At 33.4% G+C, this 27850-nt stretch overlaps 1 protein-coding gene across 12 annotated transcripts in view; it reads left to right on the top strand.

Moving 5' to 3' along the window:
• The window catches only part of TDRD3 (tudor domain containing 3), a 169407-nt gene that overhangs the window by 50181 nt on the left and 91376 nt on the right, over positions 1–27850 (top strand). For 6 of the 12 annotated variants that reach the window (XM_077855460.1, XM_077855451.1, XM_077855454.1 and 3 more), the window contains exons 2-4: positions 6182–6266; positions 11869–11934; positions 25235–25395. In XM_077855460.1, coding sequence (XP_077711586.1) covers positions 25322–25395 — 74 coding nt within the window. In that variant the 5' untranslated portion in view covers positions 6182–6266; positions 11869–11934; positions 25235–25321. The remainder of the gene's footprint in view (positions 1–6181; positions 6267–11868; positions 11935–25234; positions 25396–27850) is intronic. The other 6 variants (XM_077855463.1, XM_077855455.1, XM_077855452.1 and 3 more) reach the window with 2 other exon arrangements.

Raw genomic sequence — 27850 nt, 5'->3', positions numbered from 1 at the left:
TCCAGGCTTTGTTATTGTTGTTTCTTATAGAACACAGGCACAGTAGACTTAGGGTAATTCTTAAGGGCCCTAGGATTTTCAGAATGGTAAATGAACATTGGCTTCAACTTAAAATCACCAGTTGCATTAGCTTGTAAAAAGAGAGTCAGCCTGTCCCTTGAACCTTTGAAGCCAGGCATTGAGTTCTCCTCTCTAGCTATGGAAGTTCTAGATGGTATCTTCTTCCAATAGAAAAAGGTTTCATCTACACTGAAAATCTATTGTTTGGTATAGCCACCTTCATTAATGATTTTAGCTAGATCTTCTGGATATCTTGCTGCATCTTCTACATCAGTACTTGCTGCTTTGCCTTGCACTTTAATGTTACGGAGATGGCCTCTTTCCTTAAACCTCATGAACCAACCTCTGCTAGCTTCAAACTAATTCTGCAGCTTCCTCACTTCTCTCAGTCTTCATAGAACTGAAGAGAGTTTGGACCTTGCTCTGGATTAGGCTTTGGCTTAAGGGACTGTTGTGCCTGGTTTGATCTTCTATCCAAACATTAAAACTTTCTCCTTATCAGCAATAAGGCTGTGTCACTTTCTTATCATTTGTTCACTGGAATAGCACTTTTTCCTTTAACAACCGTTTCTGTGCATTTACAACTTAGCTAACTGGTACAGTGGCCTAACTTTCAGCCTGTCTCAGCTTTCTACATGCCTTCCTCACTAAATAATGTTTAGCTTTTGATTTAAAGTGAGAAATGGATGACTCTTCCTTTCACTTGAACACTTTAGAGGCCAACATAGGGCTATTAATTGGCTTGATTTCAATATTGTATCTCAGACCATAGGAAGGCCCAAGGAGCAGGAAGAGAGATGAGAGAGCAGTGCAGTGGTTGGTGAAGCCATTAGAATACACGTATTTATGGATTAAGTTCACCTTCTTGTATACGTGTGGTTCATGGCACCCAAAACAATTACAGTAGTAACATCAAAGATCATTGATCTCAGATCTTACCATAACATATGATAATGATGAAAAGGTTTGAAATGTTGTGAGAATTACCAAAGTGTGACACACAAAGTGCACAAATGCTATTGGAAAAACGACACCAATAGACTTGCTGACACAGGGTTGCCACAAACTTTCAATTTGTAAAAAGTGCAATATCTGCAAAGCACAGTTACAGTGAAGTATAATAAAACAAGGTAGCCCTGCATTATGTTTTCCCAAATTCTATTCATAAGCAGGAATCTTTAAGTCATTTTCTCATGCCCTCAAGGAGGGAATTAGCAAGTTATCATCTCAGTATATCTCTGAGGTATAAGAATATAGCAAAAACAGAATTTTTTGGCAAGCATGTTACAATTCACTTAAACAGTGGGGATGGAAACAGGATAGGTAGAGAGGATAGAGAGAGCTTTATTCAGGCAATTTTGTAAAATATTTTTTAATGTGTTAGGGAGGCACCTGGATGACTAAGTTGGTAGAGCATGTGCTTTTGATCTTGGGGTTAGGAGTTCAAACTCTATGTTGGGTATAGAGTTAACTGAAAAAAAAAAATATATATATATAGAGAGAGAGAATTTGCAGTAGGTTGTCAACTTCCATATTTGACAGGACCAAAGATACCTTTGAATATAAGTGTTTTTTTTTTTTTTTTATCTCATGTTTTATTCTCTTCTTTCCCCACATGACCTTGGGTAATTAATTGGAAGTTAGTTATTTTTATTTTCTTTGTGTTTAAGCAGGAATTCACTTGTTAAAATTCCCATTTTGACGTTTAGATTACATACTTGGGCCAGAATCTCAATGGAGTAGCAAATAAGCACGTACAGATCAAAGACTACAAAAACCACATGAGACCATTTGATTTGCCCCCTTTGGATGGGGCATGGAGTCTCCACTTTGTCTGGGGCCTCCTCATTCTGTGTCCATCACAGCCAGCGAATAAGTTAGACTCAATGATTTTACCTGCTTTCAGAGGAATGAATGAAAGGGAAATTGGCTGTTTTTTCCCTTACTGGTAGTAAGAGGTGTAATGGTGATCCACTCAGTCAAATAAATGGGATTAAAATAATAATATTTGTTTTATCACAGTTTTCTATTAGTTGAGGCTCTTGAACTATATTTTGGGCATGTTTGTTTTTAAATGCCTAAGTGACTTTGGAACATGAACTGAAGATGGTTCTGCTAGTAGCACTTAGGCTGTGACCCTTCTCATTGAATATGTATTTATTATCTGTAATAGAAAATCCCCTCTCCTTATCAGCAATAAGGCTGTGTCACTTATTGCTTAGTGTGAAATTGGTGATGAATAATTAATTTTGGACCTTTTATTTCCATAGTGAAAAGAGTTTGCTCAGGATTACAAATTAAGTGACTCTGAGTAAGATGGATTTTAATATCTTCTATTTATGAAAAAAGGAAGCAGTTCCTAAAATATTTTTTAAAAATTTGAGCACCTATTAAACTATGAAATAAAATGGCATTATTTGAAGTTAAAATTAGTGAGAAGTGTTAGTCTGTTCTGTGAGTATCATGAAGAAATTTAGCCCCTTAGGGCCTTGTTTGTCAATAAAATGTCTTTCAATGTATTTTTAGTACAGAATAGTAATGAGTGATCTTATTAATGATACTGTTCCAAAATCTCCACTAGCACGGAGAAATGTGTGCTTTTACTACTTTAGTAAACAAGAGCTCTCTGGGATTTGTTTCTTCTTTAAGGTCTATGCCTTTGAGTTTTACGTGCTCAAAGATGGTACATGGGAACCGATTATAATCTTTTTCCTCCAGGTCCATAGTACGGATATGTACAGTGATCAGATCTGGAATGCTTGCTCCAATTTCTCAATTCCTTTCTTTCCCCAAATTTCTTTCATTAAGGCTACTGGATTTTGTGTTTTGTGTTTAAGTTACTGCATTACTGTGATGCATCTTGAAGCCAATTTGGGAATTCGACTTTTATTCTTTGTTTTATTCCTTTTTACTTGTTTTATTCATTGATAGTGTTGGAATTTTAAATATTTACAAAAACAAAAATATTAATTTGCAAATCCCAAGTTACAGTTAATTTAGGTTCAGTCCTTCAGTGAAAATGGTACAGACAGATCGCCAAGATGTTACTAGGGAAGGCTGTGAATGGGTCTCCTGTTCCTTGATAGGAGTATAGCTGTAAGGCTCAAATCCTTTGATTTTTCAAAATATGAAGGGTGAGTAATGGAGACCTGTAGGATGTGGAAATTAAGACTGAGCCACATTTTGGAATTTGTTGTATTCAAGAGGTCTTTTACAGGCATTTTTTGAAAGATATCACATATTTGACTTACACATGTATAAAGTCAGATTTTCACCTTTTTATGGCTTCTATCTTTACAATTTTTGTTAGACTTTCCCTTTTTATATTATGTAGGGATAGGTATTTTTATTGTTATTATGATTTTTGAATCTCTAATTATTGTATTAGTTCTCTGATCTTTTACTATGAAACTAGACTTTTTAAAAAGATATACTTATTCATTTGAGAGAGAGTGTACTTGTGGGCAAGGGGCAGAGGAGGAAGGGGAAAGAATCTTAAGTAGACTTTGTGTTGAGCACAGAGCTGAATGTTGGGCTCAATCTCATGACTCTGAAATCAGGACCTAAGCTGAAACAAGAGTCAGAAGCTTAACCATGTGTACCCCTCAGACACCCCTAGGCTTATTCTTCTTAAATGTATTTTGGAGCTCACTGATTGAGTTTGCCTAGTTGTCCCTTTTTGTGTGTGTTGGCAAAATTGTCTAGTGGATCAGGAAATTGTTTTGTACAGATACTGGCTTATGTTTGTGAGAAGATCGTATTTCTAACAGTAGCCATTATAGTTGATAATTAAAAATGATGTGTTGTAATGAAAAGACTGATGAACTAAGAATCAGGAGGCATTCTTGTTTTAACTTTGTATCACTTAAGTTTGTATTTTTGGGAAGTTCTGTTATCATATCTTTGGGCCTTGTTTTCCTCATCTGTAGAATTGAAGGGGTAAATTTTGATTATTTTAAAGATTTATTCCAATTCATCTCACTTCCTCTGATCTTTTAAATTCTAAAGACTCACCTGTCTAGAATAACAAAGAATTTTATTAGTCATTGCATACTATTGCCACATTGTGTAGGAATTTTGAAAGCTGTGTTTTTGTAATTATTCAATCAGCATTTAAGATATCACCCATATCTCTGTGTGTACTGTTGCTTCCTATAATCAGTCTCAATTTGTGCTCATCCCTCATTTCTTCCCCATTTTCCACCCAGAATATTCCAGGTTATTACATCTAGAATGTACTTTACCCTTTTTACTTTTACGTTGTTGCTCATACTGTTCCCTTTTTTGCACTCTTTCCCATCCCATAGCCACTTTGAGGCCCTGTAACGTTTCATTTATAATTATTTTGGCCTTGCGTGCTAACTATTTATGTATTTATTGTGTTGTGCTGCAGAGGCAGTGAACTCCTTGAAGGCAGGTGTTTAATTTTCATCATTTTACTAATCCTATTACTGACTCATATAATACTTTTCACACAAATAGGGACTTAATATTTCTAGAACTGAATTTCTAAGATGATTAATGACATATAGTCAGTGGCAAAGAACAATGAAAATTTAACAGCATAATAAGGAAATTAACAGCCATTTTGAATTAAAGCAGTGTTTTAGCTGTCTATGCTGACTGTAGACATTTGTATTCCCCCGTCATTTATGTACTGTTATTACTGTCTCCCTTCCATTCATTCTTACTGACTCATCTACGTACTTAACACTTCTGCTTTTTCTCTGTAACCCAGTTAATTACTTGACTTCATTCATCCCTGTTGATTAGCACTGCCATGATCTGAAACTTATTCTTGCTTTCATTTGTATACTTTCTTGACTTTTATCTCCTTGATCTTGTTCTTAGGCTTATCACCTTTAATCTCTTATTTTTCTTGCATTCTTCAATTTACTTTTCTTTTTCACCTGCCCTTTAGCTTTTGAGAGATTATTCATTCTGTGTTTTGTAAGGCACATGCTCTTTGGTTGCTGTCTCCAGGTAGAGTTTGCATTGACAAGTGTTTTAGAATCAGTCATATTGGGGATGGATGGTGGAATTGCTGGCCATCAGGAATGAGCTTGAGTTAGTTAGTTCTGACTAACACTCCTGTATCCTTTTTGAGGGAAAATGTCTGCAGCGGCAGTGCTGGCACCAGCACTTTGGTTAAAGGAGTTGTTACTGATTATGAAAGATGTGAGATGTGGGTGCCCGACTGGCTCAGTCAGTAGAGTGTGTGATTGTTGATCTCGGGGCCATGAGTTCGAGCTCCATATTGGGTATAGAAATTATTTAAAAATAAAATGTTAAAAATATAAAAATAAAAGATGTGGGATGTTAATGGGCATTTGAACAGGTAGACTTTGCGGGGATGGGGGGGGGGAACACCTGAATTCTAGAATTTATCAAATAATTTTAAAATGCCTGCATTGGGTATGAATGAATGGGTAGAGATGATTCTCCATCTAGATTCAATAATCTTTTTACTCTTGAATTAATTATTGTCTGCAACAGATGTGTGATTGGTTTAGACTAGATAAAAGATCAAAAGTTAAGAGAATGAGTGAAAAAACTGAAGAGAGAACAGGGAAAGTAAAAGATACAAAGTGCCTATCTTCATGCCACTTTAAGTCTGTAACATTTACTAACACATTCTCAGGAATGTTATGTCTAAAAAAGGGGACTTGAGAAGATAATATGAGAAAGTAGCAGACAGAGGAAGTTGTCAGGGATTAAGTTTAAATCTATGTTGTTTTTAGTTCTGTTTTTATAGCACATCTCAAGTCTCTAAGAACTTCTGTATTAACAAATATTTCAGTCAGATATTATATTTGTATAATAGTAAGAGTAGCTCATACATTCATTAAGAGGCATCTTGATATTTAAACAGCTTTTCTTAGAAAGCATACTGACAATTTTATTGACACAATATCTCTTTAAGAATACAAAAGAGGGAAAATATGCATTTCCTATTCTGTTCTATCACAGATAGTAAATAAGGAATATCCAGGGCTTTTTCTTTAGTATTTGTAGTAGTAGAATTCTATAGTACAGAATAAAATTGCATGTTGACTTAAGAATATAATTTTGGTTAATTTTGATTTTAGAAAATATTAAACCATTTATTTTATTTTAACAGGTATCTTTCAGATGAAGGCATTGAAGCTTGCACAAGTTCTCCTGACAAAGTCAATATAAATGACATCATCCTGATTGCTCTCAATGTAGGTTTTGTTTATTAACTTATAAACATTTTAAACCTAGAAGCTTTCATGAAAAACGTCTTATAGAATTAACTGGATTTTAAGATAAGTAATATGGAGAACATCTTTTGTTTTTATAGTATATATTTAAGTTGCAGTGATGTTTGTTGAACTTGGTGACCTCATATCAGCCCAATTTTTAGAAATACATGTTTCTTATAAGATCTATTATACAGAATGCAATGAAAAAGGAAAATACGGAATTAAAATTCCCATTTCCCCCCATTGATCAGTTATGGAATTTTATAACATTTACAGTAGATAGCAGAAAATACTAATCATATTTATCAAAACAAATCATTAACATAGGAACTCTAGCTAGGTTATAGCTTTTTGACAATTCTGTTGTTTCAAACTAACATTTACTGTTGATAAAAGTAATGTATATTGTAGAACATTTTAAAAAAAAAAAATTAAAGCCATCCATAATTACAGTTATGTTATATATATATTTCTTTTCAATCTCTCTCCCTCCATTTATCTCTATAGCTGTATCTTTTCCATAATTGGGATTGGTTTTTGGATTTTTTTGAAGAGTTATTAAAATTGTTTGACATTTGGGCATAAGTAAATGAATATTATTTTTTCTTTTTTAAAAAAATTTCTTTCTTTCTTTCTTTATTTATTCATTTATTTATTTATTTATTTGAATATTCTTTTTTTCAACCTTGTAGTTACCCCAGTGGGTATTTTTTCATATGATCTTTATAATAACAATCTATTAAATTTATAATTTAATCTATTAAATTTATACATTATGATAGTCAACAAAATTCATAAGAGAATTACTTATTCTCTTGACAGATAATCATATGACAGATCCATCATATCACTGCAAAATAGGTATAACATGAAGCATTAAATGGTAGCAACTGATAAGAACATTTAAAAATAAAATATAACTGTGTATAACTTTTTCTTTAAAAATTACTTTAAGGGGGGATCCCTGGGTGGCTCAGCTGTTTAGCGCTACCTTCCACCCAGGGTGGGATCCTGGAGACCCAGGATCGAGTCCTGCATTGAGCTCCTGGCAGGGAGCCTACTTCTCCCTCTGCCTGTGTCTCTGCCTCTCTCTCTCTCTGTGTCTCTCATGAATAAATAAATAAAATCTTTAAAAATAATAAAAATAATAAAAAATAAAAATTATTTTAATTTGTACACAATTAAATTACTTTAATTTGTACACAATTAAATGGATTTAAACAGATAAAATTTGTTTCACATTGTCATTTTTTTCAGCTTCTTTGAATTTTATTCAGTAAAACTAACAAGATCATTTTTTGTTTCTGAACTAAGGATGTAGGTTTTTAGTAAAAGACTATCCAATTTTTTAAAGTAAGTTTTAGAAATTATGCATGTTGTCTATGACTACAAATGCAAATATTTCCTATATACTTTAACTTTTTTTGACTTGCACTCTAATAATTGAATTCTACTTTTGAAAAGTATTTAAAGAATGCTATTCATTTAAAAAAATTCTAAAGATGATGAGGAAAAGATTTTATGACAATCTTTTGCTCTTTTTATTTTTCTTATTTATATACTTCGGTAAATAGCAATGAGCTATGTGTAATTTGGGTGTGAAACTTTAAATAAAATAAGATGAAGTATTTGTTGTATATATGTAAGGGGTACATGTAAGGGGTACATGATGACCATTATTTTATGAATTATTTGTCTTTATAGTTTTCCCTGAAATATATGGATGAATACTCAAGCTATCAGGTCATATGATAGGAAAAATAAATATTTTTAATTAGGATGAAGTCTACACTACTTTTCAAGCTTATCACCTTTAAATAAAGTCACATATTTGTAGTACTTTTGTTGAAGGTTTTTTTTTTTTTTTAAGTGTTGAGTGATTAGGGAGTAATAGTCGCTAGTTGAAAAAGACTTGTATTATTGGTTCTTATTATATATAACTTATTACATATTGGGAGAATACTGTATGCATAAGCTTTCTTGTGTCCCCCATGTCCCGTGCAGGATACACTGAACTTGTTCCCTTTGTCCAGCAATGAAAAGCAATAATATATGTACAAGTTTTCCCTGTTATCCAAAAGTAGAGCATTCCTGGGGCACCTGGGTGTCTCAGTTGGTTGAACAACCAACTCTTCATTTCAGCTCTGGGCATGGAGCCTGCCTAAGATTCTTTCTGCCTCTCCCTCTATCCCTCTACCCCTAGCCCTCCAGCTCACATACACGTGCTCTCTCTCTCCCTCAAAAAGAAAGGAAGGAAGGAAGCAAGGAAGGGAGGGAGGGAGGAAAGGAGGAAGGGTAAGGCATTCCTGTGAAACCTTTTGTAAGCCAAAAGGGTATAAAGTGAAGAAGTAATTACCATTAATTTACATGGAAAGATTTTAGAGCATTCCCAGACCCAAAACGTAACCTCTCTTCGGATTTTTGGATACCTTAGGGCATATCTTGCTAAAGTATGCACAAAATAAATCAAGGGAAAGCACAGATGTGCACAACACAGTTCAAAGCTACTATAGTTTGATGCTGAGATGCTGAGGCTAGTTCCTGGGGAGGAAGCTTGGCAGTGCCCCTCTCACTGTTTGGGATGCATTCTGTTTCTATAAAAGCTCATTGTGACACAAACACTGAATACTATTTTTGCCTTTTTCCTTTTCCTATAAAATGAAAATCTTCAAATTTCTTTCAGTTAGCAAAAACTTGTGCAGGTCTCTTGTAAAAGCATGGCATAATGGCATAATGTGAACCTTCAAACAGCAACGGTAACTGTACAGTGTTTCTCCCCAGAGAAATCCACTAGAGATTAGCACCCAAGGCAATTATTGGTCTGCTTATGAAGGTACTCTCCACCTAGATGAAACAATTTTAAGACTCCTCCCCCAGAAAGTAGGTGTTCACCATAAATTACATTGTTTATTCAAATAGTCTAGTTAGTGAACCACATTTCCAGTTAGGAAATAGTTCGAGTACAAAGTTCCCAGATGCCAGCCTAGGGCCAACCTAATAAAAGCAGGCCCTACTAAAAAGAGCAGCCTCAGAGCTGCTGTCTAACTCATTTCTGAATAGACTTTTATGTTGCAAAGAAGAGTTCTTAATTTTTTACTCTGGTTAAGTGGGGAATAAGAATATTAAAAAATGACATTGAAATCCAGCATGCAGTTTTGGGTTCAAATACCTGAATTATTCAGAAGTAAACTAAATAATAGCTCAGTCTTAAATTGCTGACTACCATGTATTAGTAAACATGTAAAAACAGATTTTTTTAAATTCCTTTTAAGATTCTGTTTGATATAAAATGATTTGCCAAATAGAGACTCCATTGAACTTACTTGAACAAATAGGAATCTTTTGTATGTATGCACACATGTGTGTGTATTTATACATTAAATATTCCTCCTGTGTAATTTTTTATGTCCAATATAAATGTATTTTTGGACCCAGTTTTACTGATAATCCCGATATAATAACATCTGAATCATAAAATTGCCTTTTCAGTACTTATAAATTGACTTTGATTGTAAGACATTTAAAGATCTGGTGGGTAATCTTGCTAAAAGAATAATAAAATAATATTCATTATATGTGCATATAGCACTTTAAAAGTTATGTAAACTTTGAATATATTGTCTCCTTTTAGCCTGATAACAACTTTATGAGATAGGATTGGTGATATTTTTTCCATTTTGTAGAGGAATGAATTAGCTGGATTTAGAGAATTTGTAGCAGCGTCCATGGTTCTATTAGTTAACTGCAGTTTGTAATGATGCAAAGTTTATGATTTTAGTGTAGTGCTTATTCCTACTTACATCAATGCCTCATTTTAGTTTAAGTTAAATTTCATAATTATTGCTAGAAACCAGAAACGAGGGACCATAGTATATCATAAAATTTGTATCTATTCTGTTTCTCATACATATTTAAATATTTTAGCCTTTGAGTGATTTCAAACCAATGCCTGTATTTTTATGAACTGTTAGTTGTATTACTAAGTTGATGATTATTCATGTTCAGATGGTAACAAAATATGTGTGCCTTAAATTCACTTTTAAAATAAACATGATAGCTAACATTCATCAAGTGCTTACTCTGCAGTTCGTTGTACTAAGTGCTTTATGCATATTAACATTAGGATTAAAACAAACAATATAGGGAAAGTTAATATAAAAAATTTTTTTTTCCCTATCTGTTACTCAGTATTTTCAAAGTGAAAAGTCTACATGCAACTAGAGGTATGCTTTATAATTCTTTCACTCTGTTATTGGATGGAGGCTGCAAAGACAATAAAACTAATACATTGTTAGACAACTGTTTGGATTTGGGGCTTAGTTTGTCTGGCAGTTCTATTTGGTGAGTTTTAGCTTAGGAGTAACCCTTGCATTCCATTGAGAAGTAAAATATAAATCATGGTAGTAAAAGACTGGAAAGATCTGTGGGAATTATATAATTTATATGCTCATTTCTTAAGCTGACCACATACTGATAATTTCATGTTAGAGGACATTCTATTATTGTAGGTGATCAAAGCAGACTATCCTACTTTATGTCTTCATTTTATGTCACAGTAATTTTAATCATCTGGTGTTTTCCCCTTAAGTCTAACATGAATTTCTGTCTTACACTCTATGTGATTAAATGCACTCTAAGCCTATTTTCTTTTATTTTGCTCTTGAGGAGATGAAGAGCTACTGTTATTATATTTTAAGGAATAACAGAACAATATAAATTTAGTTATCTAACCTTACACTCTCAGTCATCAAGATAATTTTTTGGCTTAAATAATTAGGCCTTCTTCATGAGTAATGATAATTTTCCTGTGAGTGATTTTCTTATTGTTCCTTTTTGTTTTTACCTCCTTAAAGAGGACAATTTCCTTAAAAGTTCTGCTTTTTTGTAAACTGTATAGTTGAAATTTTATTTTTGCATCAGAAATGCTGTAACTTTGTGTTAGTCCTTATGTTTTCCTTTGGTTTGCTGAGAAATATGTTCTTCTGCACTTTCATATAGTTAATCATTTGTTCACTAACTTTGATTTATGTAATTTGTTTAAGCAAATAATATTAATTTTTACTACAATAAAGTCTTTCTATTCTTGCTGTTGCAATGTATTGTTCTCTAGGATATTTGTATGTATATGTAGCTTTGTTATGGGTATCACAATCAATAGAATAATGTGTTTTCATGGCTCTTCATATGAATGTTATGTAGGATTCAGTTATCAAATTTTTTTTCTTTATTTAAAATGAGTCATTTGGTTTGGGATTGAAGCATTAATATTTTTAGTAAGACTACAGTTTATATAAAATCAAGCATTAGGTTTTAATAAAGAAGATTTAGTAAGTGATCGAAAGGAATATCACCAGAATCAAGGCCTTTAACATTACTATTCAACTTACCAGTGTACTTTAAACAACATATGTATGGGACTATGTTACTTGAAAAAATTGATTATACGTACAGATCTCACAATCAGCTAAAAGATACTGATTTAAATTCTACAAACCTTAAGTAATTTCATCTTTTGTTTATGAGTAAGATTAGATTTAGATTTATTTTTCTCTATATTTTAATAATAATATTTTTATTTTAGACAGACTTAAGAACAATTGGCAAGAAATTCCTCCCCAGTGACATCAATGGTGGAAAGGTAGAAAAGGTAAAGAAAAACATTAACTTCCTAAATTATGCTAACTACAATAAATATGAACATTTACTAACTAGAATTATTTTTTGTCAATAAAGATTGCAACTGCAAAATATTTAGAAGTGAATAGGTCATAGTTATCCTTATAGTAACTTTCTATACAAATGGAAAATTATTGACTTGAACTTTTAAACTTTGGTGACTTTTCAACATTTAAAAAAATGTTGGTTTAAGGAATTAATAATTATGGCACACTTACATGTGAGACTTAGCAGATATTGCTGGAGTACAGGATAGTAGTACCTTTTCGTACCTTTTAATTTTAGTTACCTATTTCCACGTTTATTTCATGAACTTTTTTAAATAAAATTGTAAGATTGTGAGAGGATATTAGGACCAATATGTCAAAGCTGTGGATTTGGTTATTGCTTTCATTTTGGACCACATATATATGTTAGTGTGTACTATATATAATATGGTAATATGTGAATTTATATGCCATATATATTAGATAATTTCAAATATATATTTTCATATTATCAATTTTTTCAGTGATCTTTTTAAAATCCAGGGATAGAATTTTTATATACCAACTACTCAGACTTACTTCTTATTTATTTCAATTTCTTTTTATTTGAAGATACATGTAAATTGTGTCAGCCAAGAAATTTATGTGCTATTAGTCACTTTATGAAGTATTAAAGAACATCATTATATGTAATTTAAATATACTTTCAATGTGTATGTTTTGTGATTGGATACTCTTACCATTTTAACACACCGCTATTTAAAATAGTTATTAGATATATTAAATTTTAGATAATTGTAAAAGGTCTATAATGTAACAACGTTAATTACATTTTCTAAATATTAATGTTTATATAAATGATGGTAATTATTTAGTTGGAAAAAAACATAAGAAAATTTCTAATCTATTCTTGTTTTTGAGACAGATACTCAGAACAGAGGTTCTATAAACTCCTCATCAGTTCATTTTAATGTTTGAAAACACTTTGTGTCAGCAGACTTTAAGTATATTGTAATCTAAATTTCTTATGCTACCACTTAAAGTTCATAATGTCTTCTTTATCTTCCCTTAGGGGAAATGGTGAGCATCTGTTTACTTTCCCTTGGGAATAATTCATCATATACTTGTAGACTTGTAAATGTCATTGCCACAGGTTTCTTTTTGCGAAAGCTAGTTATCTTGATTCCTTTGTTTATTCTGTCTCAAACTTTTCATTCAGCTTCATTGTTCTCAGAGTTTTTTCCAGTTTCTGTACCTCTCTTTCTTCAGTTGTGGTAGTAGTTCTTAGACTTCACTATACATCAGAATCACCATGAAGCTTGAATAAAACACAGATTGCCAGCCCCTCCCCCAGTACCCCCTGACTTCCCCAGTTTCTGATTCCACTGAACTGAGACAGAGTCCAAAAATTTCTATTTTAGACAAGTTTCCATGGGATGTTGATTCTGGTGTTCTGGGAAGCATACTTAGCAACCTTCTGGATTATAGAACCCAGATTCGGCAGCAATCTTGGATAGTTCTGATGAATGCAGCTTCTTTACAGGAAAAGTCACTAACATCAAAGCAGTAATCCTCCTTGGAAGTAGATTAAAGTTGTATGGAGAGTTCTGAGAGAGACCAAAAGTAAATGCTCACATGGTGTGTATCATTATTATTATATTTACTAAGTCTTGGATAATACCATTTTTAGCATTTGGGAATTTGAGAGTGGAAACGAAGAATGGAGAGCCAATTTGATCTGTCAGGTAAGAAAGATTGTAGGTCTGTAGTTAGAAGACAGTTAATCCTGGATACATTGAATTTACATCTTTTTTGTTCTAAGACAAATCTGGAGCCTTCAGAAAGGCACTGTCATCTGGAGTTTGAGACTGAAGTCTTAGTAATTGCTTTTAGTTATCATTGTTAATTTGGGAGAAAGTAGAATAGCAAAAAATGCAAGTAACTTAATAGTTAATGAATATAGTAGTTTCGTTCAGGTTCTTTTCTCTTTCCTTTCATTCTCTTAGCATTATTTTGCAGTTCCTGTATTTTCTCCCTAAGGTTGCCCATGACCTTAATGCAAAGAAAGGTTTCAGATAAATTTTTAAAATGCTAAAGGGGAATGTGGTACCTGGGTTTCAGTTATTTGAGCATCCGACTCTTGATCTCAGTGCAGGTCTTGGTCTCAGGATCGTGAGTTCAACCCCCACTCTCAGGTACTTAAAAAAAAATAAAAGAAAAAAGAAATGCTGAGGGGGAAGAAGATTGTTTTCTCCAGGCTTCCACGCCTAAGCCAGGTCTTCCCACAGGCAGGAGGAAGTTTGAGTTTTAGACTATAAAGATTGTGAGAGTGGAAGGAAGTGTGGTGGGGAAACAAACCATCTTTTTCAACTTCTTTTCTGAGTGTTTCAAGACAGGCTTTACATATCTTAGGTATTACAAGGTCTTGGAACCTCATGGCTTTTAAGCAAAAAATCATGGAACAAAGTCATGACAAAAAAGTAAAACTATTCTTTCTACAATACTGTTTAGTATTTTTCATATTTTTTTAAGTTTAATATGTTGCAGTAGTCATTTCCATAGCTTAAGCCTCTGAACCAAAGTATAGAATTATAAAATATAGGTTAATGTAAAAATACTTTACCAGTCCAGCTATGTGATGACCTTATTCATTGCTGTGGAACCCTAAAAAGCAAAGGCTTTCAGATCTGTATTTATTTTTCCCTTCTAAGCTTTAAAAATGAGAGGTTGTGTATGTTTTTTTAAACATCAAACTGATTAAAGACCTAATTTTACAAATGGAAAGGACTGGCTCAAAGCTTTAGCAGTACCAATATCAACCACAAGATGGCTTCACTGCCTTAAAATTCAAAGTGAATGCCCTTTCACCATCAGTCTAGAAAATTAGATGTTTTTGAAAAGAAAAATAATTGAAAAAAGTTTTAATTTAAATAAAATTATATCATGTTTTATGTATGTTAATTTATTCTGTGGTAAATAATACAGTTTGTCAGTGTTCCTTCTGGTGGGCTATTAAAATTAAACATGCACTTTTATTTTTCAGAATAATGGATTACTCTGAAATATTGATTCTGCTATGCTTTATTTATAAGTGTTTATTGGCAAATATTAATAGAACTTCTGTGGGGTTTAAAAACAACTGTACAAAACAATATATATTAAACAAATACTCTTGATAATTGAAAAACAAACTGTTCACCTTACTTTTTTTTTTTTTTTTTTTTAATTCTCCTAGAGAACAAAATGCAAAAGAGGTGAAGAATAAAGGTGTGGAAATAGGCAAATGGTACACTAGCAGAAGGGTTACTTTTGACTGGAAGTCCCACAGTGTTTTCCTCATATTTCATTTGCTGTAATTGCTCTGAATGATTGAATAAGAGAAATTATGTTCTGTGCTGTACTTTGATGTATAAATTGATGCTTTTTACAGGAGATCTCAAGTTTGGGAGAACCTATTCAAGACTATGTCTGTTTCTCAATAGGCTTTTATAATACCCTGTTTTTAAAATTTCTAAGGAGTAGAAACTTTTAGATCTTCTAGTAAAGGTATTACCATATTTATGATTCAGAATGTTTTTCTTTTTACTGTGACTAATTTTTTTTTTACATTTACACTCTCACTGTATGTGAATATCACTTGAGAAATTTGAGATAGGGATGAAGGACTACCTTTGCAAAGCTGTTTTTTTTTTTTTCAGCATCTTCAGTGAATTTGACTTAATTTTCTCTTGATCTTTTTTTGTGCAGGCTTCTTTTTTTTAATAATTTTTATTCTCATTTTTTATTTTCTCCTAAAGTTTTATTTTTGAAGTAGTGTCTACATTTTACATTTTATATGACTCTAATGACACGTTTTCAAGAGTCTTTCAAAAAATGAGCCTTTTAGCAAGTGATGAATTAATGATTCTATAACTGAAAACTAATTTATTATTAGGTAATCCTTTATCAATACATAGGTCCTATCTGTTGTCTTTTAATTGAATTTGCCAACATATAGTATAACACCTAGTGCTCATTGCATCATGTCCATCACCCAGTTATCCTATCCCCTCTCCCACCTTGCCCTGCAACCCTTTTTTTGTTTCCCAGAGTTAGGAGTCTCTCATGGTTTATCTTCCTCTCTCATTTATCGGCACTCAGTTTCCCCTCTTTTCCTTATGGTCCTTTCACTATTTCTATATTCCACATATGAGTGAAACCATATGATAATTGTCTTTCTCTGATTGTGCAAGCTTCTAACTTCTCTAGAAAAACCCTGATTTCCAGCAAATTCTTCTTTTTCTCCCCTTCCCCTCCCCCTCTTTACTGAAAATCGACTCTGCTAGATCCTGTGTTAAGCAATTTATATGCATTATCTATGTGGCCTTCAGAAAAACACTGAAAATAAATATGATTACTGCTCTCTTTTTTTACTGCAGAGATGAAGGAACTGTAACTTTCTTAAAATTTCTCTTTGCTGCCAGGCAAACTGCTATTTATTCTGCAAATCCCCATTCATATGCTACTTCTCTCCTAATTTTCTTGACCTCTTTTGGGCAGAATTAATTTTTAAGCATCAATATTTCCATTGCCCTTTATACCTATATATGCTTTTGCTATGTAACAAATTTTGTCATATTTTAGAATGTGTAATAGAAAGACATCAGACTTTGGTGTAAGATCAAATCTAAATCCTAATTCTTCCTCTTAGTAGCTGAATGACCTCTGGCAGAGTTCATTACCATCTGCTCTCAGTTTTCTCAGTTAAGATCCACAAGTGATTCTATCACACTTTATAGATCTAGAGGTAAATTAAGTAAATTATTGTAAAGACAAAGGAAATACTGTATTTGTCAAGCAGTTTCAAATCCATATTTGTGCGAAGTTCAAGGGATGCAGCAAATCAACAAGACAGCCCCTGCCTTGTTGGAGCACATAACCTAATGAGAGATCAAGAAACTTACAGTGTTCATATAGTGAAACAAATATTATGTCAGAAGTACTTGTGATGAAGGGACAGCCATCTCAGCTTGGTAAGGTGGGGAGGTTGCTTTTCCTGCTAGACTATTAGTTTTTAGAGATGTGCTTCTCAATGAGGTAATAGTGGGTAGATCCCACTTGGGGACATATTTAAAATCTTAGGATAGGAGAGTGTATGTGTGTGTAGGTATATATATACACCTACCCACACACACATATTCAGCATTATTATGTCTATTTGGAAAATTCCAAGAAATTTTAAAAACCTACTTTATTGTACAAACTATAAGAAATAGAGCTTGACAAAATCTTGACTGATAATAATACATGGAAGATAAGTACAGTGGACATTTGTGATTCCTAGAACCAGAGTTCTCTTCCTGTGTATATGGGAATGTAGTGGAGAAGTCATGTGGTGGAGAAGAAAATGCTGGATGCATTTTTCCCAGCCTCCTTTGCAGCAATGCCATGCATATGTACCGCAGCTCTGCTAGTCAGCTGTAGCTGCTATTGACTTGGGCTAGTCACTCAAATAAGCAGGAACTGTGGTGAATGCTCTCTGCTAGTAGTAGAAGCTACAGCAAGATTGAGTTTATAGGGTATTAGCAGTTGAGGGCCTGTGAGACTGATGGTACAAGATGTACAGCTAGACACTTGCAGTGTGCTGGATCCAGCTTGTTATAGCTCCTGAATGCTAATTGTCAGCATGTCTTCCTAGTTTAGAGTTAGTAACTTATTGGTAATTGAAATCAGCCATGGAAGTTGACATGCTACAAATATTAAGGCTTCTTCTCTCCTCTCCCCATCTAAGAACTGTTTTACCAACACACCATGGCCATCAAACCAGTTCTATGGTTTGATTATGAGTGTTTTTCCCTCACTGTGTAGGTGGCAGTTCTAGTTCTAATTCTCCTAACACCTCTGTGAACTACCTAATGTCTTTAATTTCAAAATATCATGTAAACAATTTTAATGTAATATTTGAGACATACAAATTTATATATTTTAAAGCTTAATAATGAAGTGAGTACCTGTGAAGCCTTGGCCTGATATAAGAACTAGAACATTACAATACTACTCTGCCTACCTCCATGTCTAGCTCTTCCCTCCTCCCACACCAAAACATGATTGCTGTGAATTTAGAGTTTAACTTTACTTTTAAAACTATTTTACATATATAGTTATTTCTAAACAATACATAGTTTTGTTTTTAAGTTTTAAAAATGTTCACACATTGCCTGCTGTAATTTGCTTATCATTTAGGGTTCTATATCTAATATGTGTGCATGTGGCATGTACCTATTATTAATTTGTTTTCTCTTTCATATAATATTAAACTGTTTAAATATACCTCAGTTTACTTACTCATTCTCCTACTGATGGATATTTTAAGTGCTTTTCTTTTTCTTTTATTTTTATAATAGATGCACTATTTCTAGGAATAAATTTGTATATGTTTCCTGATGCATTTTGTAAGAGTTTCTCTGGGGAAATAGCCAGGGATTGAATTGTTACATGCTAGAGCTAAGCCAGTGTTCAACTTTATAAGATTATGCCAAATTATTTTTCAAAGTAGTTGTACCAAATTTATATCATTTGTATTCAGTAGTACACGCGAGGTACCACTGATCTATATCATTTGTGGCACTTGAAGTGATCACGTTTTTCTAATCTTGTGGTTGTAAGATATGTTATTCTTCTTTAGGCTATTCTGTCCCTGCCCATCCCCACACACATATAAATTTTAGAATCAAATGATCAAGTTTCTAAAAATTTGTTGGAGTTTTGATTGAAATTGCAATGAATTTACAGGTCAGCTTAAAGACCATTGATATGCTTATGATATCATATTTACCAGTGAAATGCTAATAAGCTGCCTCTATGAAGAGAAGAAAAAAGCTCTGATATGTAGCATTTCCTACCTTTTGTAGCAAAAGTATTACTACATGGCTGATTATAAGCTACACCATGAAATCACTGATGCTGGAATTGGAAAGAAATGTGTACAGTAGGTTCTTGTGAACTGGTATGAGCTGCCTCTAGCACATTTCTAGATATATCTCTTCATTTATTTGGTTTTTCCATAGTTTTATAATTTATTAAAGGCATATAGGTCTTGTATCTTTTGTAAGCTTTATTCCTGGAGTATTTTATTTTTATTGCTATAAATGGTGTTTTAAAAAAATTACTAATTTTTCTCTCTGGTAACTGTATATTGATCTTAAATTCTTCTACCTGTTACTTATTATTCTTAATGTTATATCTATAGTCTTTTATGTTTTCTTTATTAATTTGCTTTTTGTTGACATTTCGCATGAGTGGAATCATACCATATGTACTGTCTTGTATCTGGCTTCTTTAACTTAGTGTAATGTTTTTGAGGTTAATGTGTCAGTAGTTTGTTTCTGTTTATTGCTGAGTTGTTTTCCATTGTATGGATATACCACTTTTTCTTTTCATTCACCAATTGATAGGCATTTAGACTGCTCTGCATAGTTCTCTTTTACTTTTCCACTGCTGATGAAAGTATGTTGATATTTTTATTAATATTCTCTCTTAAATCACTGATTGGCATCTTTACTCTCTCCTGCTTGATTGGTCCTATTCAGTATCAGTTTCATTAGTTTTTGCAAAGAACCAGCACAAGTCTTTGCTTATTATCTTATAGTCTACTTTTGATAATTCTAAAATCTCTAGACCTTAGAGACTTACATTAAAAATTTTTTTTTTATTTATGATTCTCATGCTTTGTGGCTTCTTTGTGAGTCTCTTGATGTTTTCTTGTGATTTGATCTTTCTTGATCTTTCTATATGGGAATCCTGGGCACCTGAATCAGCAGTGCTTTGTTCAAAAAGGATACGTGGAGCTAGTGGGGGTGCTACTAACTTACATTGAGTTGAGGGTTTGGCTAAGATCATTTTTGTTACTTTTACACTAGCCCAAAGTCAAGGCTCTCTCAATTGTAGTGTTGTTACTGCCAGAAGCGCACATAGATCTTCTCTGGAGGAAAATGTCCACCAAATTGAGATTTAGCATAGATGCTTGAATGGATGATGTGAGGAATGCTCTGAAATTTCTAACATTGTATAGATAGTTGTCTTTCATTCTAGTTTTTTTGAGTCTGATATTATCCTTATAATGGTACAGGGTGTGACAAATCATACTTTTTTTTCCTGTGATCTTTTCCTGCCCTATCCTCATTTTTGTTAAAATTTTCTTAAAATGATATTAAGAGTTGTTTTGACAGGCAAAAAAGTAGGATAAGAAAGAGAGCATCATAAATGCTTGTCCTTCAGGCTTTTAAAGTAGCTAAAGCAGGACCACTGTTTCTTCTTCCAAGACAGCTTTCTGGAATCATTTGTCCTGTTGGCTTGGATCCTAAGATAGAGATGTGAATAGTCTAATCAAAAACTTCTCTAGATATAAGTGAATGAAAAATGAACCCTGGGAAATCTTAAATAAGCCACTGGAAATGCTTTGAAAATAGTGATAAAGAATGAAATGAATTATGATTTTAAGTAAGAAGACTGGAGGATGAAACTTTTTATTCTGTTAATTTTAACCCACTTTGCAATAATATTGGAAAATTGATCAGAATTTAATCCGACTCATAGATTCCTTCATAATTAATATATTTGTAGGTCCTGTGTCTAAGTTTGATGGAGAATCTGTGCTTATGATGTTAGGTATCAATGGTGGAAATTTATTTCTCAAGGAAATTGATAAGATTATTTAAAAATGGCTACCAGATATTTCACAGTAAGAATCATAGACTCTAAAAAAAAAAAAAAAAAAAAGAATCATAGACTCTCTAAATTTAGATGATTTCTAGAGTCCTAAAGAAAAAAATCTCAGTTTTCCAGGTGTGATCATACAGTAAACAACTAGTTCCATGTCATTCAGCCATCTCCATGTCATTGGAGAGTCTGATTAATAAACAGGAGTGTTACTTAATATCAATAAAGTAATAAACTAATAGAGCCATTTAAATCTGGTATTCCAAATCAGTTTCTATGACTGCTTAGGAGTTCACACGAGAGAGGTGTCCATCGTCCTAAGCAGAAGAAGGAATGAAGCCTGAATGAATTGTTTTGGCCTCAGATAATATTTCTGGCAGATACTTGGTATCATTTATTATGATGAGAAATCTTTACCTGGAGAGACAATAATGAATTTTTTTTTTACCTATTTAAACTTTTTACAGTAATTTCTTTTACTTGTCCCCTATTACTCATGCAAAAAAGAAAATCAGACATTAAAGAAATGTTAGGCAGAGTGCCTAGGTGGCTCATTCGGTTAAGTCTAACTTGATTTTGGCTCCAGTCATAATTTCACGGTCATGAGATAGACCCCTATCTATGGGTGGAGCCTGCTTAAGATTCTCTCTTTCCCTTTGGCTCCCTCCCCAAAGAAGGAGAAATCTTGGGTAAAGATTAATCTTTGTTTTTTATTATTTAAAATTTATATTTTTTTTTAGTTTGGGGTTGCTGTTGACACTAGTTGGACACAGATTTTGAGGTTAATTCACATTCAGTATTGTGGATGCCTTAAGATGATTTTATTTATTATTTTTTAATGATTTATTTATTTGAGAGAGAGAGAGAAAGGGAATGCATGAGTAGGGGCAGAGACAGAGGGAGAGGGAGAGGGGAAATCAGATTCCCTGCTGAGCATGGAACTCCAACTCTGGCTCCATCTCATGACCCTGAGATCATGACCTGAGCCAAAATCGAGTCTCGGATGCTCAATCGATTGAATTACCCAAGTGCCCCATCTTTAGATGATTTTAGATTCAGAGTGTAAAGTTAGGATTTATAATCTTAGAACTGTAGCATTTTATTCTACAAATTGTGTTTTACTTAGACCCCATACCTCTGTATTTTTTTTCTACAGAGTATAATAAACTGAATTCTATGAACATAATAATAGAAATATCATTATACATGTGGGCTTACAGAACATTTCTGAATTGTGGGATCACTAATATTAAGGCCTGATGATTCACACTGAGAAGTGACTATGACAAGATTGTATAATTTAGGAGTTTCTAAGAAGAGCCTAATAAACAGTACCTCCTTTTCCACTTTGCTTTTGAATCAATTGAGAAGTAAAGTGTGGGAGATGTGGGCCAAAATATCAACTTTATCATGAATGAAAATTTCTTTGAAGGATGTGGTTTAGTGGGAGAGCCAAATGGACCCACTGAACCACAGGCCAGGTAGACATACACTCCTTTGTGGTCGTGTCAGTCCCGTAAAGAACCTGAATAAGTAGTTCATACCTCAGGGATCCTGGCTAGATCTCAGGAAGAAGAAGGGTGAGGCTGAGCTCAGTGTATACAATATATTCTTCCCAATCAGATAGGTCATTCCATGAGTGGGTGTATTAGTTTCCCAAGGTTCCTGTAACAAATTACTGCAAACTTGGTGGCATGAAACACGGAAATGTATTCTCTCACTGTTCTGTAGGCCAGAAGTCTAAAATCGATGTGTCAGCAGGTTTGGTTCCTTTTGGGGGCTCTTAGGGAAAATCTGTTTTATGGCTCTCTCCTAGCTTCTGGTAGCTGTGGGCAGTCTTTGACATTCTTGCCCTATAGATGTGAAACTCCAATTTTTGCCCCCATCTCCACATGGCCTCTCTAGCCTGCATCTCTCTGTGTTTATTTATACGTGTGTTTATTTCCCTTTATCTTACAAGTTCACTCATCATTGGATTTCTATCCCATCCTAATTCAGGATGATCTCATCTTTAGATCCTAACCTCAGTTATGTATGCAAAGTCCCTTTTCCCAAATAAGGTTACTTTACAGGTTCCAGGTAGATGTATCTTTTTGAGGGGCCACTATTCAATCCACTAAAAGAGCTAGAGAGACCAGGAGTTGGAGTAATTAAGTAAGTGAACTTGTTGCTTATTAGGAAATATTAGGAGCCAGGGGCAGGTGTTATTTCCTAGCATTCTCTAGCTTTTGTTCCTATGGTCAGCTAGGATGTAGGAGATCAGCAAAATGGTTGTATTCCCACCCTGTGTTTTTGTCATCGATATTATCTTCAATTTATGTTTCTTTGGTAGAAACTTAAAGCTACTTGTCTATTTTATGAGCATTAATTGTTAAAACTAGGTAATATATTCTATATATCCATTTAACTGCACACAAATAAAAGGCAGTTTGTTACAACACATTGGAAGCGGGCAGCCCGGGTGGCTCAGCGGTTTAGTGCCGCCTTCAGCCCAGGGCGTGATCCTGGAGACCCGGGATCGAGTCCCACTTCGGGCTCCCTGCATGGAGCCTGCTTCTCCCTCTGCCTGTGTCTCTGCCTCTGCCTCTGTGTCTCTTATGAGTAAATAAATAAAATCTTAAAACACACACACACACACACACACACACACACATTGGAAGCAAATAAAATCACCAAAAGTGTCCTGTCAACCCTCATGGGTTGTAGAACTCCCCAATTCCATAAAGATACATTGTGATCTGTATGTCAAATGACTGAGTTAGGATGCCCTTCTCATGCTGGATAAGAAATACTAGGAAAGTTTAATTTCTTTATCAGGAATTAAACAGAAGCAAGAGTTTCCCTCTCATGGTTCAATGGATGCACTCTCCTTAGCATGCTTGAGTCTCACTTTGGAACACATGGATTTAGATCATCAATTGTCTAATAGAACTTTTTGTAGTGATATAGATAATTTATATCTGTTTTGTCCAGATACAGAACATTTGAAATATGAAATATGGCTAATGTTAAGAGTTGAATTTTTAGTTTAATTTTAATTAATTTAAATATAAATTTAATAGTTGCATATGGTTGGTGGGTCATATTGAACACTGCAAGCTGAATATTCATCCATGTTGAAGCTAAAAATATTAGTAAAATAAAGAGAATGATAAACATAATAACTGTAACCTTCCAGTGGTTTCATTTAAATGTCCTTGGATCACCTGGGTGGCTCCGCGGTTTTAAGCGAGTCTGCTTTGGCTCAGGGTGTGATCCTGGAGTTCCGGGATCAAGTCCCCCATCAGGCTCCCTGCAGGGAGCTTGCTTCTCTCTCTGTCTATGTCTCTGCCTCTCTCTTTCTGTGTCTCTCATGAATAAATAAATACAAATCTTAAAAATAATAATAATAACTTAAATGTCCTTATTTTAAGGGAATTAACAAAGCAAAAGAAATAGTTCATCCTGAATTAGCAGCTTATCTATATTTGTTAAAGGTTTTGACTTGTTTTAACTTGGAATTTTTTTTGTAACTGAATTTTAGGTGGAAATTTTAGTCTCTTTTTTTCTAATTATATTCTTTAGGACTAAATTTATAACAAAATTATTCCTTTATAGGCAAAATATTGGTAAATATGCAGTAGCAGATTTGTTAACTTGGGACATGCTCACTCAAGGGATTAAGTGTAAATGTCAATCATTTTACATTTTTCTTTGCTGAAAATATAAATTACATTCATGTGCACAGAAAAATTTTATTTAGGACTGTGTCACAGAAAAATAGCCCCTTTCTTCCTTTGTAGGTATGATACTACTTAGAGATAAAATATTTTATAATGTGGAAAATATCACTTTATGTTATTTTTCAGCCATGTAAGCAGATTTTACCAGCATTTCCCAATTATATCATAGATATTTTATTATATAAAAATTTTAATAGCTGGTTAGTCCATCATTTTAATTTTTGTCTTTCATTGAAATGTGGCTGGAGAGAGTGTTTCTTTTCCTTAGTGCCAGGCATGTAGTACAGCATTAGATTTAAATTTACTTGAAAAGATAATGTGAAAATAAATCAAGTACAGCTCACACTTCTTGAACTTTATATGGTTTAAATTTTGGAGTATTGTATTCTTCATTAATACCAGAAGAGGGTGTACTTTAAACTTGATGTTTTTAAACAGGAAACATTCCTTCCAACTGGTGCTGTAAAGTTGATGTCCCTTAAAAAATTACCGAGTTCTTTAATTCCAGATTGCCCCTTAATGTACATGGAGAAGATGGGGAGGGCATGTATGTGAATAATTTAGAGCATATAACACTAAAAACATTTATTAATATACCTTTAATCCAGAAATATAACTTTGTTTTCTTCAACTTTTCCCATTACTTTATGAAAATGCATTCAGAATTAATGAATTCAGGACATGCTTTAGAAGTTTTATCTTTAAATCCCCCCAAACTCTGACATATGTTACATAATTTCATTTTTGACCTTAATTGAAATTATTATAAATCACAAAGTATGACCATTAAGAAAGAGAGAAACACAATAAATGAAAAACAAAGCCATGGCTGGAAAGTAATATTTATTCCCTTGTGTTTTGACAGCTTGAAGGTCCATGTGTTTTGCAAATTCAGAAAATTCGCAATGTTGCTGCACCAAAGGACAATGAAGAATCTCAGGCTGCACCGAGAATGCTGCGTTTGCAGATGACTGATGGGCACATAAGTTGCACAGCTGTGGAATTTAGTTATATGTCAAAAATAAGGTGATTGACACTTTATTTAGTATATTTGTTACAGAGTGTGAAGGTGCTATTCAAAATGAATTTTACGAATTTTAGAAAGAACTGTTAAGTGCATGTTACAATTTTTCAGAAGAAATTCAAGAGTTTATATTTCTACTTTATATAGGAAAATAAGAATGGGATTACTCTTTCCTTAAGTGTTAATTATTAAAAAAAAATCCGAGATGTTTTTGTATGAAAAGTAATCATTTCTGTTTTTGTAATACATTTTAGGTCACTCAAAAATTTCCCAAACAAACACATTCTCTGAATATGTTACAATTTCTTCTTTGACAGCTGTGTCTATCACATAGAAAAGTTTTATAGACAAATGAGTTTTCTTAGGAAATGAAGAAGATATCAGAGATATCATTCCACTTTCTTAGAGGACAAGGAACTCCCTAACAATTTTCTGAATTCTTCCTTTGACTATTTTTATAAGAAGTTTTTATTTTTATTTGCATAAATTTGATGTGTAACATTGCATAAGTTTAAATTGTACAGCATTGTACTTTGATACCCTTATATATTATGATCCCTAATGTAACAGTATTTATCACATTATAAATAATACAATACCGTCATTGTGTTTATTATACTGTATATTAGATCTCTATAGTTTATATACTACTCATTATAAATTTGTGCCCTTAAACACCTTTAATCTCATCCCTCTATACCATTCCATGGTATCCACCGTTTTATTCTCTTCTTACAGGTTTAATTTACTTGGATTCCACATATAAATGATATCATATAGTCTTTATCTGAATTATCTTGCTTAGCATAATATGTTTAAGGTCCATTCATGTTGTTGCAAATGGCAGGATATTTTCCTTTCTCATGCTGAATAATATTCCATTGTGTATATGTACCATATCTTTTTTTTAAATCTATTCATTCGAGTTGTTTCCATATCTTGGTTACTGTGAATAATGTTGCAGTAAACAGGGGAGTGTGTGTTTCTGGTCAGAATCCTGTTTTCATTTCCTTTAGTATACACTCAGAAGTAGAATTGCTGGATTATATGGTAGGTCTATTTTTAATTTTTTGAGGAATCTTCATATTGTTTTCCATAGTGGTTGGGCCAGTTTACATTTCCACCAAGAACGTATGAGTTCCCTTTTCGCTACATCCTCACCAACATGTTATCTTTTGTGTTCTTAATGATAACCATTCTTAGAGGTGTGGGGTGATAGCTCATGTGCTTTTAATTTGCATTTCCCTGATGAGTAGTAATGTTAGACAGCTTTCACCTGCCTTTTGATCATTTTGCAGTTCTCTTTGGAAAAATGTCTGTTTAGTTCTTCTCATTTTTAAATCGGACTGTTTTTTGTTAGGTTCACCGAGTTCTTTATTTCTTTTGGATATTAAATAACCCCTTATCCAAAATATGATTTGCAAAAACTATTTTCCATTCTGTGCATTGTCTCTTTATTTTTTGTGTGATACAGAAGCTTTTGAGTTTGATGCAGTCTCATTTGTTGATTTTTGTTTTATTGTTATATTCTTGGTGTCATGTCCAAAAAACCATTGCCAAGACCAGTACTGATAAGCTTCTTCCCTATGTCTTATTCTAGGAGCTTTAGGGTAGCAGGTTTTATACGTAAGTCCTTGATCCATTTCAAGTTAATTTTTGTGAGTATTGGGAGACAGGTCCAACTTCACTCTTCTGTATGTGTTTCTATGAGAGGCTTTTAGAGTCATTCCTATTGGAATGGAAAAAAGCAATGAGAAGGAAAGAGAAATGTTCCCTTTTTCCTCAGTGCCCGTTCAGTTTGAGCAATTTTCCAAGGTGGGAATTTTCATTGGACATTTGTAATGTCGTTTTATATTTCTTACATGTGCTGCTCTGGGTCCTTTGAGCTTTTTCACTTAATGTAAACTCCTAGACTGTATTTCTCTCCTTAGCGAGCATTTAACAAGTGTTTAGCATCCACGTGTTCCAGCCCTTTTATCCAGTGCTGGAGGTACAAAGGTAAACAAAACAAAACAAAAAACAGTTTAGATTTTGCCCCCAAGTAACTATCTGCTAATGAGGTAGGCAGATAGGCATACAAGTTATGATGAATGTATCAACTAAAAGAATTAGGAGTCTAGAAAATTAACTACTAGGAGGAGGCTGGAATGAGACCTAAAATATGAATAGGTGTTTTGAGAAAGGTGAGAGGTGGAATAGCACATGCAGAGACAGAGTCCTGAAAACAACTGATTGAAAAGTTCCATTTGGAAGAGCTTAGGTGATTTGAGATGGTGGTATATAGGAAGAAATGTGGTAGGTTGAGGCATTCTATGACATGCTCAATAGTTTTCCTTTTTTTTTTTTCTTCCTTCAACCTGTTATCTGCCTCTGGTAAAGGAATTTCCTTCTGTAGAGGATAGGTTTGTCTAAAATACTGACTTTCATATAAAAAGCAGGTTTTGTTGATTTTGTGAT

This window comes from Canis aureus, chromosome 17, assembly GCF_053574225.1.
Source record: "Canis aureus isolate CA01 chromosome 17, VMU_Caureus_v.1.0, whole genome shotgun sequence".
In the NCBI taxonomy this organism is placed as follows: domain Eukaryota; kingdom Metazoa; phylum Chordata; class Mammalia; order Carnivora; family Canidae; genus Canis; species Canis aureus.
This window is presented reverse-complemented; position numbering and strand designations above follow the sequence as displayed.